Here is a 16,866-nt window from a genome sequence, read left to right on the forward strand (position 1 = left end):
GTACAATTCAGAAAAACGAAAAATTGAGCATGTAACGAAAAATGGTCAGGTTTTGACCGCTAATAACTCAGTCATTTATCGATTGATTTTCAATATTTATCCATGAATCGATTGGAAATTTATCTACGCGTCGATTCAAATGGAGGACACTATTGATTATTAGCAACAAACTATTGAAATATCGTAAAACGTTGACCCCTTTCTTATATAACCAATCACGTTCAAGCACTTCCCACTATAAAAGCGCACCGCACCCTGCTTCTTCCCTCATTCTTCTTTTTGCCGTCAGACTGTGAACACGGTCGGCGAGCAAATTTCGAGAGTCATTCGCGTCCTCAGTTCAGTTTTCAATAGGACGCGAATACAACACGCATTAGAACCGAAGAACCACGCATTTCGGAGCCGCAGCAACTGAAGCCGCTCATTTGAGTGCACCAGCCAGCATAATCGTTTTCGGCCAGAAATCGTCACTACCAGCCAGTGCTCCGCTGTCATTGCCATGCGGGAGGCTAGCGCGGTCATTCTGGTTCATTAGATCGAGCGGCACAGCCGTCACCGTCCGTGTAATATTCCCTAATTTGTACGAGATAGCTGAAGAAAATCGACCAAAGCCGCTTGTTGAAGCGCACATCGTCATCCGCACCGCAAATCTCATCGGGCGAGGCAGATTGAAACCAGTGCGCCGTCAAAATGTGTCCGTGTTACGCAAATTCAACAACTCAATCGGCCCTTTTGAGAGCCAACAAATGTGTTTTAAAGAGTTATTTGTATAATATTCCCTAATGTGTTTACCACATACTTGCTATAATCTCTTAATTCATCTCATAGCATCATACAATAATTGATTTATTACGAATAATTGACAATACGGCAATTGGAAGCTGTTTCCGAGGATGCTGCTGCAGTGCCGTCTGGTTGCAATAACAGCATAATGCTAATCTGTACATCCCTTACCCAGACATCAGTTTCATATAGCCTATTTCCCAGATAAGAAAACGAAGAATATGAAAGGAGGAGCATCATCTGCTATTCTAAGGGTATAAAGCATCCCTCCTTCATTGAATCTGGTTTCATTCTGTTTTCGCTTTCGAGCTGGTAAGAGCTCCTCCAAACCTGCTCAGCTCCTCGCCACCAGAGGCAAGCTATTGCACGAGATGGCTGAAGAAAATCGACCAAAGCCGCTTGTTGAAGCGCACATCGTCACCCGCACCGCAAATCTCATCGGGCGAGGAGGATTGAAACCAGTGCGCCGTCAAAATGTGTCCGTATTACGCAAATTCAACAATTCAATCGGCCCTTTTGAGAGCCAACAAATGTGTTTTAAAGAGTTATTTGTATAATATTCCCTAATGTGTTTACCACATACTTGCTATAATCTCTTAATTCATCTCATAGCATCATACAATAATTGATTTATTACGAATAATTGACAATACGGCAATTGGAAGCTGTTTCCGAGGATGCTGCTGCAGTGCCGTCTGGTTGCAATAACAGCATAATGCTAATCTGTACATCCCTTACCCAGACATCAGTTTCATATAGCCTATTTCCCAGATAAGAAAACGAAGAATATGAAAGGAGGAGCATCATCTGCTATTCTAAGGGTATAAAGCATCCCTCCTTCATTGAATCTGGTTTCATTCTGTTTTCGCTTTCGAGCTGGTAAGAGCTCCTCCAAACCTGCTCAGCTCCTCGCTACCAGAGGCAAGCTGTTGTACGAGATGGCTGAAGAAAATCGACCAAAGCCGCTTGTTGAAGCGCACATCGTCATGCGCATAGCAAATCTCATCGGGCGAGGAGGATTGAAACCAGTGCACCGTCAAAATGTGTCCGTGTTACGCAAATTCAACAATTCAATCGGCCCTTTTCAGAGCCAACAAATGTGTTTTAAAGAGTTGATTGTGTAATATTCCTTAATTTGTTCGAGATGGCTGAAGAAAATCGACCAAAGCCGCCAAAATGTGTCCGTGTTACGCAAATTCAACAATTCAATCGGCCCTTTCCAGAGCCAACAAATGTGTTTTAAAGAGTTAATTGTGTAATATTTCCTAAAGTGTTTACCACATACTTGCTATAATTTCTTAATTCATCTCATAGCATCATACAATAATTGATTTATTAGGAATAATTGACAATACGGCAATTTGAGGATGTTTCCGAGGATGCTGCTGCAGTGCCGTCGGGATGCAATACCAGCATAATGCTAATCTTGTACATCCCTTACCCAGACATCAGTTTCAAATAGCCTATTTCCCAGATAAGAAAACGAAGAATTTGAAAGGAGGAGCATCACCTGCTATTCTAAGGGTATAGAGCATCCCTTCTTCGTTGAATTCGGTTTCATTCTGTTTTCGCTTTCGAGCTGGTAGGAGCTCCTCGCTACCAGAGGCAAGCTGTGTACGAGATGGCTGAAGAAAATCGACCAAAGCCGCTTGTTGAAGCGCACATCATCATCCGCACCGCAAATCTCATCGGGCGAGGAGGATTGCAACCAGTGCGCCGTCAAAATGTGTCCGTGTTACGCAAATTCAACAATTCAATCGGCCCTTTCCAGAGCCAACAAATGTGTTTTAAAGAGTTAATTGTGTAATATTCCCTAATGTGTTTACCACATACTTGCTATAATTTCTTAATTCATCTCATAGCAGCATACAACAATTGATTTATTACGAATAATTGACAATACGGCAATTTGAGGATGTTTCCGAGGACGCTGCTGCTGTGCCGTTGGGATGCAATATATTTTCTATTGTTAAGGAATGATTCAAATATTACCTAACGCAAAATTTTATTTTAAACATATATCTTTTCTAAATTCACAAACCATTACATTCTGGATTAAAACTAAAAGAAGGTTGCAATTATGACATTTGACTATAATACAAATGTAGCAAATTAAATGGCGTAGTTAACGTCATGCGGTCGTGTCTTGTACACAACCCCCACTGATTTTTTGTCAGTACCTAGAAATCTTTCATAAGTTCGTGACGGTCCTAAATCAGGAAATAGAAGAAGCTAACGTTATCCAACGTCAACTTGGCGGTCGTATCTCGGAAACAACCTCTTACTTTTTGTTTATAGAGACTTTACCCAGAAGGGGCATTTGTCTCTATCTTCAAGTTATTCTCCAGGCAGAACTTTAACAATTTATCTCGGTATTCCTACAACAAATGAACAACGAACTTTTATACACATTTTTCCAGAAAAAAATTAATAAAAAAATCCTGATGGAATCTTTGGAGGAATTATATAAATAAAATTAATAAATAAAATAATTTGAATCGCTGGAGATTTTTTAGAAGAATTCCTGGAAGATTTATCGAAGGAATTCTGGGGGAAAATTCTGAAGGAGGAGAAGAACTCTTAGAACTATCACTGTGAGGATCCCCAGAAGAATGCCTGGAGTAATTCCTTACGAAAATCCTTAAGAAATATTTGCAAGTTTTCTAGAAAAAATCTCTAAAAGAATTGCTGAAGTAAATTCTTTGACATCCATTGATACATCTCCTGAGGATTTCTTGGCAGTGGCGTACTTGGAGGAATCTTTTGATGAGTTTCCTGAGATGATTCTGGAGAAATACCTCTAAAAATTCATGAACAAAATTTTGCAAACACTTATGAAGGAATACCTGGTATAATTCCTGCAGGATTCGATGAAAATATTTATTGAAGATTTCCTTGCTGAAACTATGAAGTAATTATTAAAGGAATTGTTTAAGACATTTGTAGTGGAATCCATATAAAAAACAGGAGACATTCGTAGAGAAATAACCATATTTAAAAAAAATATGTGGAATAACTGGAAGGAGTTCTAAAGTAATTATTGAGTAATTCTTTTGAAGAATTTCGAAAGAACTTCCTGGAGGAATACCTGAAAAAACTCCTGGAGAAATCGTTACAAACGTTCTAAGAGGAGTCTCTGGAGGGATTTCTGTATTCCTGGAGAAATCGATGGAAGAAATCCAAGAAGGAATTTCGGATCTATCCCCAGAAGAATTCCATGAAGAATATCTTGAATACCCGGAGTTTGTGGAGTAACCGCTGGAAAAAATATTGTAATACCCGGTTAGAGTCATGAAGTAATATATGGTTATTTTACTGGAAAAAAACATGAAGAAGTTTCTGGATCATTCCCTGGAGAAATATTTAGAGGAATTTCTGAAGCAATCCAATGAATAATTTTGCTGAAAAGTAGCACTTAGCTTATCTTGGTTCAATAAACTATTGGTTAGCTATTGATGTTACATCTGTTTCTGTTCGGGATGATGTTACATAAGGATTCTTGTAAATATTCTTGAAGAATTCTTGAATGATTTATGAATTGCGAGATAATACCTTTAAAAATTCTAGAATCTGTGAATAATGTTAGAATCAATGGAGAAACTTCTGGGAGGATCCCTGGATATAACTGGTGGAAGCTTTGGAGTAATTTCTAATGAATTCATAGAGGAGTTTTTGAAGTACCTTCTGGAAATATTTCTGGACGTATGGCTGGTGGCATTATTGTTAAAACCCTTGAAGTAATTCCTACAGAAATTCCTGAAGCAAATAATAGAGGAATTCAAGGGAAACAACCTGAAGGAATTTTCGGGGACAGGTCTGGGTTAGGGGTTAGAATACACGCCTCTCACGCCGAGGACCTGGGATTGAATCCCATCACCGAGGCAGTAACTTATGACATAAATGTTATGGTGACGACTTCGATCGGAAGGGAAGTAAAGCCGTTGGTCCCGAGATGAACTAGCCCCGGGGTTAAAATCTAGTTAATAAAGAAAAAGTAAGTGTTTCCGAGATACGACCGCCAAGTTGACGTTGGATAACGTTAGCTTCTTCTATTTCCTGATTTAGGACCGTCACGAACTTATGAAAGATTTCTAGGTACTGACAAAAAATCAGTGGGGGTTGTGTACAAGACACGACCGCATGACGTTAACTACGCCATTTAATTTGCTACATTTGTATTATAGTCAAATGTCATAATTGCAACCTTCTTTTAGTTTTAATCCAGAATGTAATGGTTTGTGAATTTAGAAAAGATATATGTTTAAAATAAAATTTTGCGTTAGGTAATATTTGAATCATTCCTTAACAATAGAAAATATATTGCATCCCAACGGCACAGCAGCAGCGTCCTCGGAAACATCCTCAAATTGCCGTATTGTCAATTATTCGTAATAAATCAATTGTTGTATGCTGCTATGAGATGAATTAAGAAATTATAGCAAGTATGTGGTAAACACATTAGGGAATATTACACAATTAACTCTTTAAAACACATTTGTTGGCTCTGGAAAGGGCCGATTGAATTGTTGAATTTGCGTAACACGGACACATTTTGACGGCGCACTGGTTGCAATCCTCCTCGCCCGATGAGATTTGCGGTGCGGATGATGATGTGCGCTTCAACAAGCGGCTTTGGTCGATTTTCTTCAGCCATCTCGTACAACAGCTTGCCTCTGGTAGCGAGGAGCTGAGCAGGTTTGGAGGAGCTCTTACCAGCTCGAAAGCGAAAACAGAATGAAACCAGATTCAATGAAGGAGGGATGCTTTATACCCTTAGAATAGCAGATGATGCTCCTCCTTTCATATTCTTCGTTTTCTTATCTGGGAAATAGGCTAAATGAAACTGATGTCTGGGTAAGGGATGTACAGATTAGCATTATGCTGTTATTGCAACCAGACGGCACTGCAGCAGCATCCTCAGAAACAGCTTCCAATTGCCGTATTGTCAATTATTCGTAATAAATCAATTATTGTATGATGCTATGAGATGAATTAAGAGATTATAGCAAGTATGTGGTAAACACATTAGGGAATATTATACAAATAACTCTTTAAAACACATTTGTTGGCTCTCAAAAGGGCCGATTGAGTTGTTGAATTTGCGTAACACGGACACATTTTGACGGCGCACTGGTTTCAATCTGCCTCGCCCGATGAGATTTGCGGTGCGGATGACGATGTGCGCTTCAACAAGCGGCTTTGGTCGATTTTCTTCAGCTATCTCGTACAAATTAGGGAATATTACACGGACGGTGACGGCTGTGCCGCTCGATCTAATGAACCAGAATGACCGCGCTAGCCTCCCGCATGGCAATGACAGCGGAGCACTGGCTGGTAGTGACGATTTCTGGCCGAAAACGATTATGCTGGCTGGTGCACTCAAATGAGCGGCTTCAGTTGCTGCGGCTCCGAAATGCGTGGTTCTTCGGTTCTAATGCGTGTTGTATTCGCGTCCTATTGAAAACTGAACTGAGGACGCGAATGACTCTCGAAATTTGCTCGCCGACCGTGTTCACAGTCTGACGGCAAAAAGAAGAATGAGGGAAGAAGCAGGGTGCGGTGCGCTTTTATAGTGGGAAGTGCTTGAACGTGATTGGTTATATAAGAAAGGGGTCAACGTTTTACGATATTTCAATAGTTTGTTGCTAATAATCAATAGTGTCCTCCATTTGAATCGACGCGTAGATAAATTTCCAATCGATTCATGGATAAATATTGAAAATCTATCGATAAATGACTGAGTTATTAGCGGTCAAAACCTGACCATTTTTCGTTACATGCTCAATTTTTCGTTTTTCTGAATTGTACCCCCATATCGTCCCCTTAATGCTACAACTAGATAACTTGAAAATTGGAGGTTTTGACTTGAGTATACCAAAATATTGGTCTTAACTAGCTCTATAACATATCCAAAGCTCATAATCGTGTGATTTGAAACAACAAAGTTATAGTATATTTTCAAAACTAGATATCTCAACGTAGAACAAACGTATTTTGTGCTAAAACTAGGTAACTCGAGTTACCTAGTTTGAGCTCTGAAATTTGCTCTCATACCATTATGCTCATTTGGGTGCTACAACTGGATATCTCATAAAAAATTAAGAAACAACTAACTACTACGAAAACAAAATGGAAAACTAGTCTCGTGTAGAGCTCCTGCAGTATCTATATGGTCATAAATTGGTCAACAATTGAATGAAAAACTTCGAAATTATTTATTGTATGCTATTTTATTACATATTTATGAGAAGTTAAATCATAACTATTCATACAAACATAAATTTGAATATATTGATATGAGTTTCGGTCATTGAACTAAAAATAGCAATTTCGAAAGATGTGCTTCATTTCCGTACACAATCTTTGAATGTATCGGAGAGATAATAATTGTTTTCATTGCATGCTTTTACTTGAGATGAAATTGAGCGTCTTCGACATAGATGTGGGTAATTTGAGTTAGAGTTGATTAGCTAGACGTCAATTAATAAACGTCTTAATATGTCTAAGGCTTATACCATTTACTGTGCTGGTCTTAACGTGCAGCAGCATACCTGTTTTATTGTATGTCTGAAGGTATGGTCGGCAAAAACAAAGAAAAATAAGTGTAGTTTTAAGCCTGATTCGCTGCTGACAAGTAATTTCATGGCCTATCTTGATGCATGGGAAATTCCTGCAAGGAATCGATCAAGAAAGCGCTTTTTCTGATCGCAGTATGCAGTTGAATAGAGATGTCAGTTCAAACGGGCCATCAGCCGCTGTAGAAAATTTCTGCAAGGAATCGACGAGAAATTTCTTTAGTGATTCCTGTTCAGCAGCAAATCAGGCTTTAGACACTAATGTGAAAGTACGTATGATTGTCTGCAATATATCATTGAAAATGAACTGGAGTACAAAATCATGCAAGACCAAAACTATATTTTGTCCACATTCAATTCAAATGGACTGCCGAACGCATTCATACTATCAATTTTTTATTGTTTTTGATTATGATTTTGTGATCAAAATTAATTTTCTCACAAAAATTTTGTTAATAGTGTTTAAAAATTTGACGTACCGTCAATGTTCAACGGTTTCGAACCATTGTATTTGTTTAAACTCGTGCATGGTTAAATATGTATTATTTCACGAAAACAATGCTCACTAAAACAGTTCCCGTTTGTCTAATTCAGCACCTTGGAGAAGTATTTTTTGAACATCGTTCGATACAGGAAGGTATCCGGTGACTGGAAATCCTCCATTTAATGCTTATTACCATTTAAGTGATGCAAATCATCTTAAAAGATATCAATTATGTAGCATTTGAGTTATCTTTATGCATTGGTTTAAACTAGGTATCTCGGAATATGAAAAAAACATTGAATGATTGTACATGCTACAACTAGACAACTCGCAAAATTTTCAAATTATGATTTTTTTTCTCGGTTAAACATAATTCTGATGCCTGAATTTGTACATGATAGAAAAAAGCATGAGATAATTAACGTATGTATCATAAAATAAAATTAAAGGAACACTCCGGAACGGAAGACCATGTCCTTGAAAAACGGTCAAATTTTCAAAGTCCTAAATCTCAAAACGTCGATTTTCGAGTTATCTAGTTGTAGCATTAAGGGGACGATATGTTGCCGTAAGACGTTATCCAACGTCAAAAAAAAAGTCTTCTTCGTGGAATCCCTTAATATGTATCTGGAGGAATATCTGAAGGAATATGTTCAAGAATACCATTAGAAATCCCTACAAATTTTCCTGGAAGAATTTATATATGGTTTTCTAGAGGAAGGCTTTGCAGATTTCAAGGAGGAATATCCAAAGAGTGTAGGAATTCCAAGAAGAATCGTTCAAAATCTCCTAGCATTTGCAAGTCCTCTGTGAGCATTGTCCATGTCTCATGCCCGTAGAGGACTACCGGTCTATTCAGCGTCTTGTACATGGTACACTTAGTACGGAAGTGAAGTTTACCAGACCGCAAGGTCTTGTCGAGTCCGTAGTAAGCACGGCTTTCGGCAATAATACGTCTTCGAATTTCTCTGCTGCAGTTGTTATCCGACGTTGTCAATGATCCGAGGTAGACAAATTCGTCCACCACCTCGAACTCATCCCCGTTGATCATCACGCGTCTGCCAATGCGAGCTCTATCGCGCACGGTTCCTCTAGCCAGCAGATATTTCGTCTTCGACATATTTACCTTCAATCCAAACCCGATCTGCTTCACGTTTCAGCCTGGTATACTGTTCATATACTTGGAACGTTCTTCCGACAATGTCCACGTTGTCAGCAAAACAGATGAACTGGCTGGATTTATTGAAGATCGTACCCTGCATGTTGAAGCCCGCCCGTTTCATAACACCTTCTAGCGCAATACTGAACAGGAGGCAGGAAAGACCATCGCCTTGTCGAAGTCCTTTACGTGTTTTTAACGGGTCCGATAATGCAGCCGATATCTTCACACAGCACTGTACACTATCCATCGTTGCTTTGATCAGTCTAGTCATTTTCACGGGAAAACCATTGCAGACAAAAGGTCAACCTGTCCGGGCCCATTTAAATAAGTTCCGCTTGAATACCATCCTTTCCAGCTGCTTTGTTGTTCTTGAGCTCTTTGATAGCATCCTTAACTTCATCTATTGTGGGAGTTGGTACGTCTCCCACATCCGCCGTACTGATGAAGCCATTCCTCCTGCTGTCTTGATCTTCCTCCTTTGCGACGTTTAGGTGTTCATCATAGTGCTGCTTCCACATTTCAATCACCTCACGTTCGTCCATCCTTTGCGGGATGCATTTATTTTCTTGTAGAACTTACGTGTTTCTTGAGAACGATACAGCTGCTCCATCTCTTCGCACTCCAACTCTTCTAGCGGCGCTTTTCATCCCGGAATAGATGGGTTTGCTGTCTTCGCTTCTGTTTGCATCGTTCCACGTTTGACGTGTGCCTTGCTGCAGCACCGTCTGACACGCCTCGTCAAACCAACCGTTCTGTCGATTTCTTTCCACGAACCCAATGGCACCTTCCGCTGCATTATTAATGGCTGCTTTAAGACTACTCCAGCAGTCCTCAAGAGGGGCTTCGGTGAGCTCTCCCTTTTCCGTCAACGCTGCTTCGAGGCTTTGCACGTAATCAGTTGCGACTTCGGGTAGCTTTAGTCGTTCCAGATTGTACCGTGGCGGACGTCGGTACCGAATGTTGTTCACAACGGAGGGTCGTTGGCGCACTTTAACCATCACTAGGTAGTGGTCTGAATCGATGTTTGCGCCGCGATAGGTTCTGACGTCGATAATGTCAGAGAAGTGTCTTCCATCAATCAAAACGTGGTCGATTTGCGATTCAGTTTGTTGGGGTGATCTCCAGGTGTACCGATACGGGAGGCTGTGCTGGAAGTAGGTACTACGTATGGCCGTCTAAGGCCGTTTTCGTTCGTAAGCTGGTGAGCGCTGAACTTCCCTATAATCGGTCTAAATTCCTCCTCCTGGCCAACCTGAGCGTTGAGATCTCCGATAACGATTTTGACATCATGGCTTGGGCAGCCGTCGTATTCACATTCCAGCTGCGCGTGAGGGCTGTGCACGTTGATTGGGAAAAAACTATCAACCGTTCCACTTAATAATCTTCGATTTCCTGATCAACTTCGATGAAGACGCTCACTTCAATCTAAACTAACTAAATTCTTTTTCGCCAACGTTATCCTTATAACAAAGTGTTCCCCAGCAGCAGAGATTTAGCATTCGACAATCATGACCGAAATGTTTCAAAATGTCTCCCCAAATAAAAACAAATTTCATCAATATATTTTCACCGTTTCCAGGTTTTCTCAAAACTCGTGCCTCTGCCTCACCGGTCGGTTCTGGTGGCAACCTAGGTTTAATGGACATCACCCTCGCACTGCAATGGGTGCGAGACAACATTGGCGCATTCGGCGGTGATCCCAAGCGCATCACCGTGGTCGGTCACGATACGGGTGCGGCTTTGGCCAACATGGTCCTGATCTCCAAGGCGGGAAAAGGTACTGTACTACCTTCTAACTTCAACTTGAAGTTCTACATCAACCTTTTCTACTTCCCAGGTCTCATTAATCGAGCGATTCTGCTCAGTGGATCTGCGCTGAGTCCATGGGCTCTGGTTCCCGATCCGGACGCCATACGGATGGAAGTGTCCCAGCAGATGGCCTGTCATCTGCTGGTGGATCCGCCACCGGGGAAACCAGCCCGGAAGCCATCAACCGACGACATTACCGAGTGTCTACGGGACAAACCACTCGAGGCCCTGATGGGTGTAAGACTGAACGCCGTACGGTTCATGCCGTCTTGGGGACCATTTCTTCCGCTGGAAGATTCACTAGATCCAGAGTTTGCCATGGAACACTCCGGCGAAGGCTTCATAACCAGCGAGCTGATGCTCGGAATGACCACAACCGAAAGCTACAATGATTTCAGCGCTTCCGATATACAGGTGAGACTCTCGCCCATATAAACTTCCTATAGCCAGAGGCAGTTTCGGTACCGTATTTTCTACTGATCAATTTCAGCCGAATTTACACACTTAAATTATTTTACGGATTACTGTAAAATCTCAACAGCTGAACAGTTCGGTGAAATAAATTAACGGAGTACGGTAAATTTTTACAGTATTCCGTGGAAAATCACCGGAATCCGTAAAATTTCGACGGAATTACGGTGTTTTATTTCACCGAACTTTTCAACTGTTGAGATTACGGTGAAATTCACCGTTAGAGCTTAGTCTGTACGGTACACACCAACTTGTTGGAAATCAACTTACCCTTCCTACTAACCTGCTCAATTCTCACCGGAGTAAACTCCATCAACTGTAAACCTAAAAGTAACTTGCTCATTGTTCCGTTTCCATTCTCGTTTCTTCCCACCACGCATATGTGTGCATTCGGCATCGAAACGAACAACTTCCCCTACCTCCACATCAGTATGGCCTCGAGGAAGAGCAACGCAATCGGCTGCTGCGGACCTACATCAGGAATGCGTTCACCTTCCATCTGAACGAAATCTTTTCGGCCGTGCGGAACGAGTACACCGACTGGGACAAACCGATTCAGCACCCAATCAATATCAGGTAGGTGGAAAAGTTAAACCACTTCTTTTGGGGGACGGAAATAAATGCACAATTGACGAGTTGTTGTGGGTTGGTGCGTTTTTGGGACCGAGATGACCGAGAGCAACATTAATAGGAAGTAACTGAAAGTGCTTCTCGTTCATTGGGAAACTTCTGGAAATAGGTTCTATTTGAAAGAAAATATCAACGAAAGATTTAATGATTGTAAAGATGTAACAAAACACTTCTAGTAATATTTTGAAAATTCTTCAATAAGATTTTAATTCAGGTACTAAACAAAAAAAAATCAAAATGGTTGGAAGTCAAAATTACATGCTCGGAAATCGAGATGGTGGTTTCCGATTTGTGGCATTTAATGGAAGTTTATTCCATATGAATATTTCTTGGAAGGATTCATCTAGTAGAAATCGTTGTTTGGTACAATTAAGAAATCCAAGATGGTAAAACAGAGACCAATATACACACAGTTTGTGAAAATAAGCGCAAACTTATTTTTGGAGCAAACCCGACAAAGAGATACAGGAAAACATTCCACCAGTGGTTTAGGGACAAAATGTCTAAAGACAAAACGTCAAATCCCTAAACGTCGAACAGTACAAAACGTCGAAAGAAGCGATTTCAATTTGGTAAATTATTTATTCTTTCAGAAGGGAATCATTCTTCCAAAAAACGTTTCGTTTTGTTCCAATTCTCTTTCGACGTTTTGGCCTTTGAACGTTTTGTCTCTTCAGTGTTGGCTATATGCTGTTTTACCTGATCTAGGTCAGTCATGAAGAACGTGGGAATCAAGCTTTCAGATCTACAAGCGTAGCCAGCATTGGCGTAGGAACAGGGGGGGGGGGGGCAGAGGGGCCTGGCCCCTTCCAGAATCATCCAGCCCCCCACCAGAATTTTTGATGATAATAAAAATACAAATTAAAAAAAACGATTTAACATGAAGTAAAATCTTTGAAATCAATATAAATGACTCTTATTATTGAAAAAAATCTCTTCAGTTACGTTATTTTAGAGAAAACATCGCTTGTCTTACACAGCATCAGCGTGGTGGTTCTGACTTCGGTGAATCGCGCGAAAACCGAAAGCTTAACCGTCTAGCTGTCGATCGATTGGTTACTGTTAGAACTAGGTTCTTGTTGTATGCGATAAGTGCAATTTTTCGACATTTCTGTTGCAAAAAATACCATGATACAAAAAAGCGTCAGTATTCTGGAGATTTGATAAAAAAAAATTGTTTTATTCTGAAAAATGTTTCAGCACAAAGCAGCATATTCCCTGCATCCTGATTACTCTTTTTTGTTTTTGAGGATACCCTGCTTCAGGTGTCCAGTGATGATAATTTTCCTAATGAGAATTCACTAAAGAAACCCATATATTTACTTCAACTCGTATTATGTTCAAAAAATAATTGAAAAAATAGCAAAAAAAAAAACTAAAGAAATTTCTTAGACAATACGCCCCTATGTGAATGGCAGAATGGCAGAAATTTAACATGGAGTGAGAAAATGTAACAAAAACAACCATAGTGTTTTATTCCAGCAATAAATTGTCTTAAACTATATTTTTCCAAGAAAAGTTATTATTTCATTTGTCATTTTAATAATTTCCAACAGATTTGTAGCCATTGTCTTATAAGTTTTCGATATGCTTTATAGAATTGCAATACAATCAAATTCCTCAAGGAATGTTGAAGGGTGGCTTTAGAAGTTTTGCAATTCTCTTGGAAATTTGTTGAATAATATTGTATGTGGGACTTGTTAATACTTTCAATGCGAATTCCTCCTGATGGACATCCATTCCTTCTAAGTCTATTATTTTTTAGAAAATTGATTCCGAAATATGTTTCCGGATTTACCTAAACATGTTACTCTATCTTTCAATAGTTCAGTTTTCCCTCGCAATTTCTCCAAAAAAAACATTAATTTTGTCAAATCCAATATTGAGATATTTTGCTAAAAATACTACTAGAAATTCTGCTGTGATTTTTTTTCAAATAGTTTTCCCATATATTTTATTACAAATTCTTCCGCGAATTTCATCAAAAATCCTTGAGATTTTTTTCCAAAATACTTCACAAATTGCGTCAAAAATTCTTCTATGTTTTTCATTCTAGAAACTTTGCTTTAAATCCCTGGGTTGTTCAAGAATTGAAAAAAAAAAATGGTTTTGAAGCGTCTCTTGCCTTCGAATCTTCAGATGAAATTTGTTCAAAACCCCAGTAAAACTTTTGCTTCCGAAATTAGCATGGCGGTAAAGGAATCTGTGGAGAAACATGAAGCTGAATAACTGAAAAGGGGGAAAGGATTTATTGTAATATTCATAAAAAATTGTATTGATGTTCCTTAAAACACTTCTTCAGAAATAGTTTTACCAATAATTGTCAAAATTTATATTCTTGGATGCAATACGAGAGCGGAATTCTTAGAGGCTCTCTGGCAAAGTTCTAGAAATCCAGAAGTCCAGAAGGGTACATTTCTCGGATAATTTCTAAAGAAGAGTCTGATGGAACTTCTTGAGAAATATGTTTTATTCGTTAATTCATTAAACCATTAATCCATTAATCCAATAGATTATAAATTATTTTTTATTGTACTATTGCACATCTATTAGTCTACCTGCTTCAACATTTTGTAGGTTCTCATTCCTTCGAATGACGCTTTGAAGAACTTCGTACGAAACATTTTCCATACTCCAAAAAGCAACATTTCAAAGAATCTAAGAAAAGGTAAATTACCGGAGGTTTAAAAAGTTATACGTATTGTTCCTGATTTTTGAAAATCCAAAATTCTTCAACAAATTTTCAAGGTAATGGAAAATTTTTCCTCAAGATTTTAATTTATTCAAATTTTACATTACGGATTTTACCAAAACACATCTACGGTAATATTTCTAAAAAATACCGGCAATATTTTCGCGTCAAACTTCTACAGTGCTAAAAAATCAGTGGGGGTTGTGTACAAGACACGACCGCATGACGTTAACTACGCCATGTGATTTGCTGCATTTGAATTTAAGTCAATTGTCATATTAGCAACCTTCCAGAATGTAACGGTTTGTGAATTTAAGAACAGTGAGAAGCTCTTCGTTCGGAAAAGTGCTCCAGTCATCGATATCGTCATCGCTAACGTAAATTTCAATTTGTCGTATTGTCAATTATTCTTCTTCTTGGCATAACGTCCCCACTGTGACAGAGCCTACATCTCAGCTTAGTGTTCTTATGAGCACTTCCACAGTTATTAACTAAGAGCTTTCTTTGCCAATATTGCCATTTTCGCATTCGTACATCGTGTGGCAGGTACGATGATACTTTATGCCCAGGGAAATTAAGAAAATTTCCATTACGAAATTACCGACCGGGATCAAACCCAGACACATTCAGCATGACTTTGCTTTGTAGCCGCGGACTCTAACCACTCGGCTAAGGAAGGCTCTTATTTGCAATTATTCATAACATATCAGATATTGTATGATGTTACGAGAAGAATTAAGTGATTACAGCAAGTATGTGGTATTAGGAAATATTACACAATTAACTCTTTAGTACACATTTGTTGGCCCTAGAAAGAGCCGATTGAATTCTTAGATTCGAGTAACACAGACACATTTTGATGGCGCACAGACTAAAATTCTCCTCGCCCGAAGAGATTTGCGGTGGCGATGACGATGAACGCTTCTACAGGCGGCTTTGGCTGATTTTCTTCAGTCATCTCGTACAAATCTTGCATTAGCGCACACTGATTCCTGCACGGTCCAATTTTCAAAGTGCGATCAATCTAGAAATCTTGTTCGATTTCACAAACCAGACGCTGGATTGGCAACTTGAAAATCTACATCTCAGCAGGCTTCTGGCAGCGAGGTACTCCTCGCTGAGCAGGTTCGGAGCACTTACCAGCTCGAAAGCGAAAATGGAATGAAACCGAATCTGACGTAGAAAGCATGTTTTATTACCTTAGAATAGCAAATGATGCTCCTCCCTTCTCTTTCTGATAGTCCAATCTGGGAAATGGGCATGTGCCAATGATGTGTTGGGCAGAGAATTACTTGAAAATCTCAGAAAATGCTAATGCGTAACAAATGAATGATTTGTTGGAAGGGTTGACATTTACTAAATATTCAATAATTAGCTATTGATAATCATTAGTTTTATTTATTATGAAGGTAAATTTCTGATCCATTATTACAATTGCCAGAATTATTACAATCTACTTCAAGATTATGAAACTGAATTTAGTACAATACCATTAAATTCCACTAGAGTTTGTATCCTTTGACAGATACGCGTATTTCGACCTCAACTGTAAGGCCGTCTTCAGTGTCGTGTACTAGACTCGACTGTGCAATTTTGTTACATGTGATAGTTTTCGTCATCGAAGTTGTCCCATAAAATATGGGAAAACAAAGACGCTGTTTGAAATGCCACTCTATTTTACAATCGTTGTGAAATGTTGAGCACTCATCCCAACGGCACTGCAGCAGCGTCCTCGAAAGCATCCTCAAATTGCCGTATTGTCAATTATTCGTAATAAACCAGTTATTGAATGATGCTATGAGATGAATAAAGAGATGTGGTAAACACATTAGGGAATATTACACAATCAACTCTTTAAAACACATTTGTTGGCACTGGAAAGGGCCGATTGAATTGTTGAATTTGCGTAACACGGACACATTTCGGCGGCTTTAGTCGATTTTCTTCAGCCATCTCGATCAAATTAAGGAATATTACACAATCAAGTCTTTAAAACACATTTGTTGTCTCTGAAAAGTGCCGATTGAATTGTTGAATTTGCGTAACACGGACACACTTTGACGGCGCACTGGTTGCAATCCTCCTCGCCCGATGAGATTTGCGGTGCTGATGACGATATGGGAATGGCCACGGGATTTTTTTTTTTTCAAACATTCTATCCAGAATCTTTTAGTCGTTTCCTCTAGTTATTCTGCTTTGCAGTTTTTCCAGGAATCCATAAGCTATACCAAGGATACCACCAAAAGCTCTATCTGGGATT

At 39.4% G+C, this 16,866-nt stretch overlaps 1 protein-coding gene across 1 annotated transcript in view; it reads left to right on the forward strand.

Moving 5' to 3' along the window:
• LOC23687515 (neuroligin-1) overlaps positions 1-16,866 on the forward strand; it is an 820,739-nt gene that overhangs the window by 639,225 nt on the left and 164,648 nt on the right. The window contains exons 9-11 of the mRNA XM_021849531.1: positions 10,584-10,781; positions 10,842-11,227; positions 11,715-11,860. Of these exons, the coding sequence (XP_021705223.1) occupies positions 10,584-10,781; positions 10,842-11,227; positions 11,715-11,860 (730 nt within the window). The remainder of the gene's footprint in view (positions 1-10,583; positions 10,782-10,841; positions 11,228-11,714; positions 11,861-16,866) is intronic.

The sequence above is a fragment of the Aedes aegypti genome, chromosome 3 (genome assembly GCF_002204515.2).
Source record: "Aedes aegypti strain LVP_AGWG chromosome 3, AaegL5.0 Primary Assembly, whole genome shotgun sequence".
Taxonomy (NCBI): domain Eukaryota; kingdom Metazoa; phylum Arthropoda; class Insecta; order Diptera; family Culicidae; genus Aedes; species Aedes aegypti.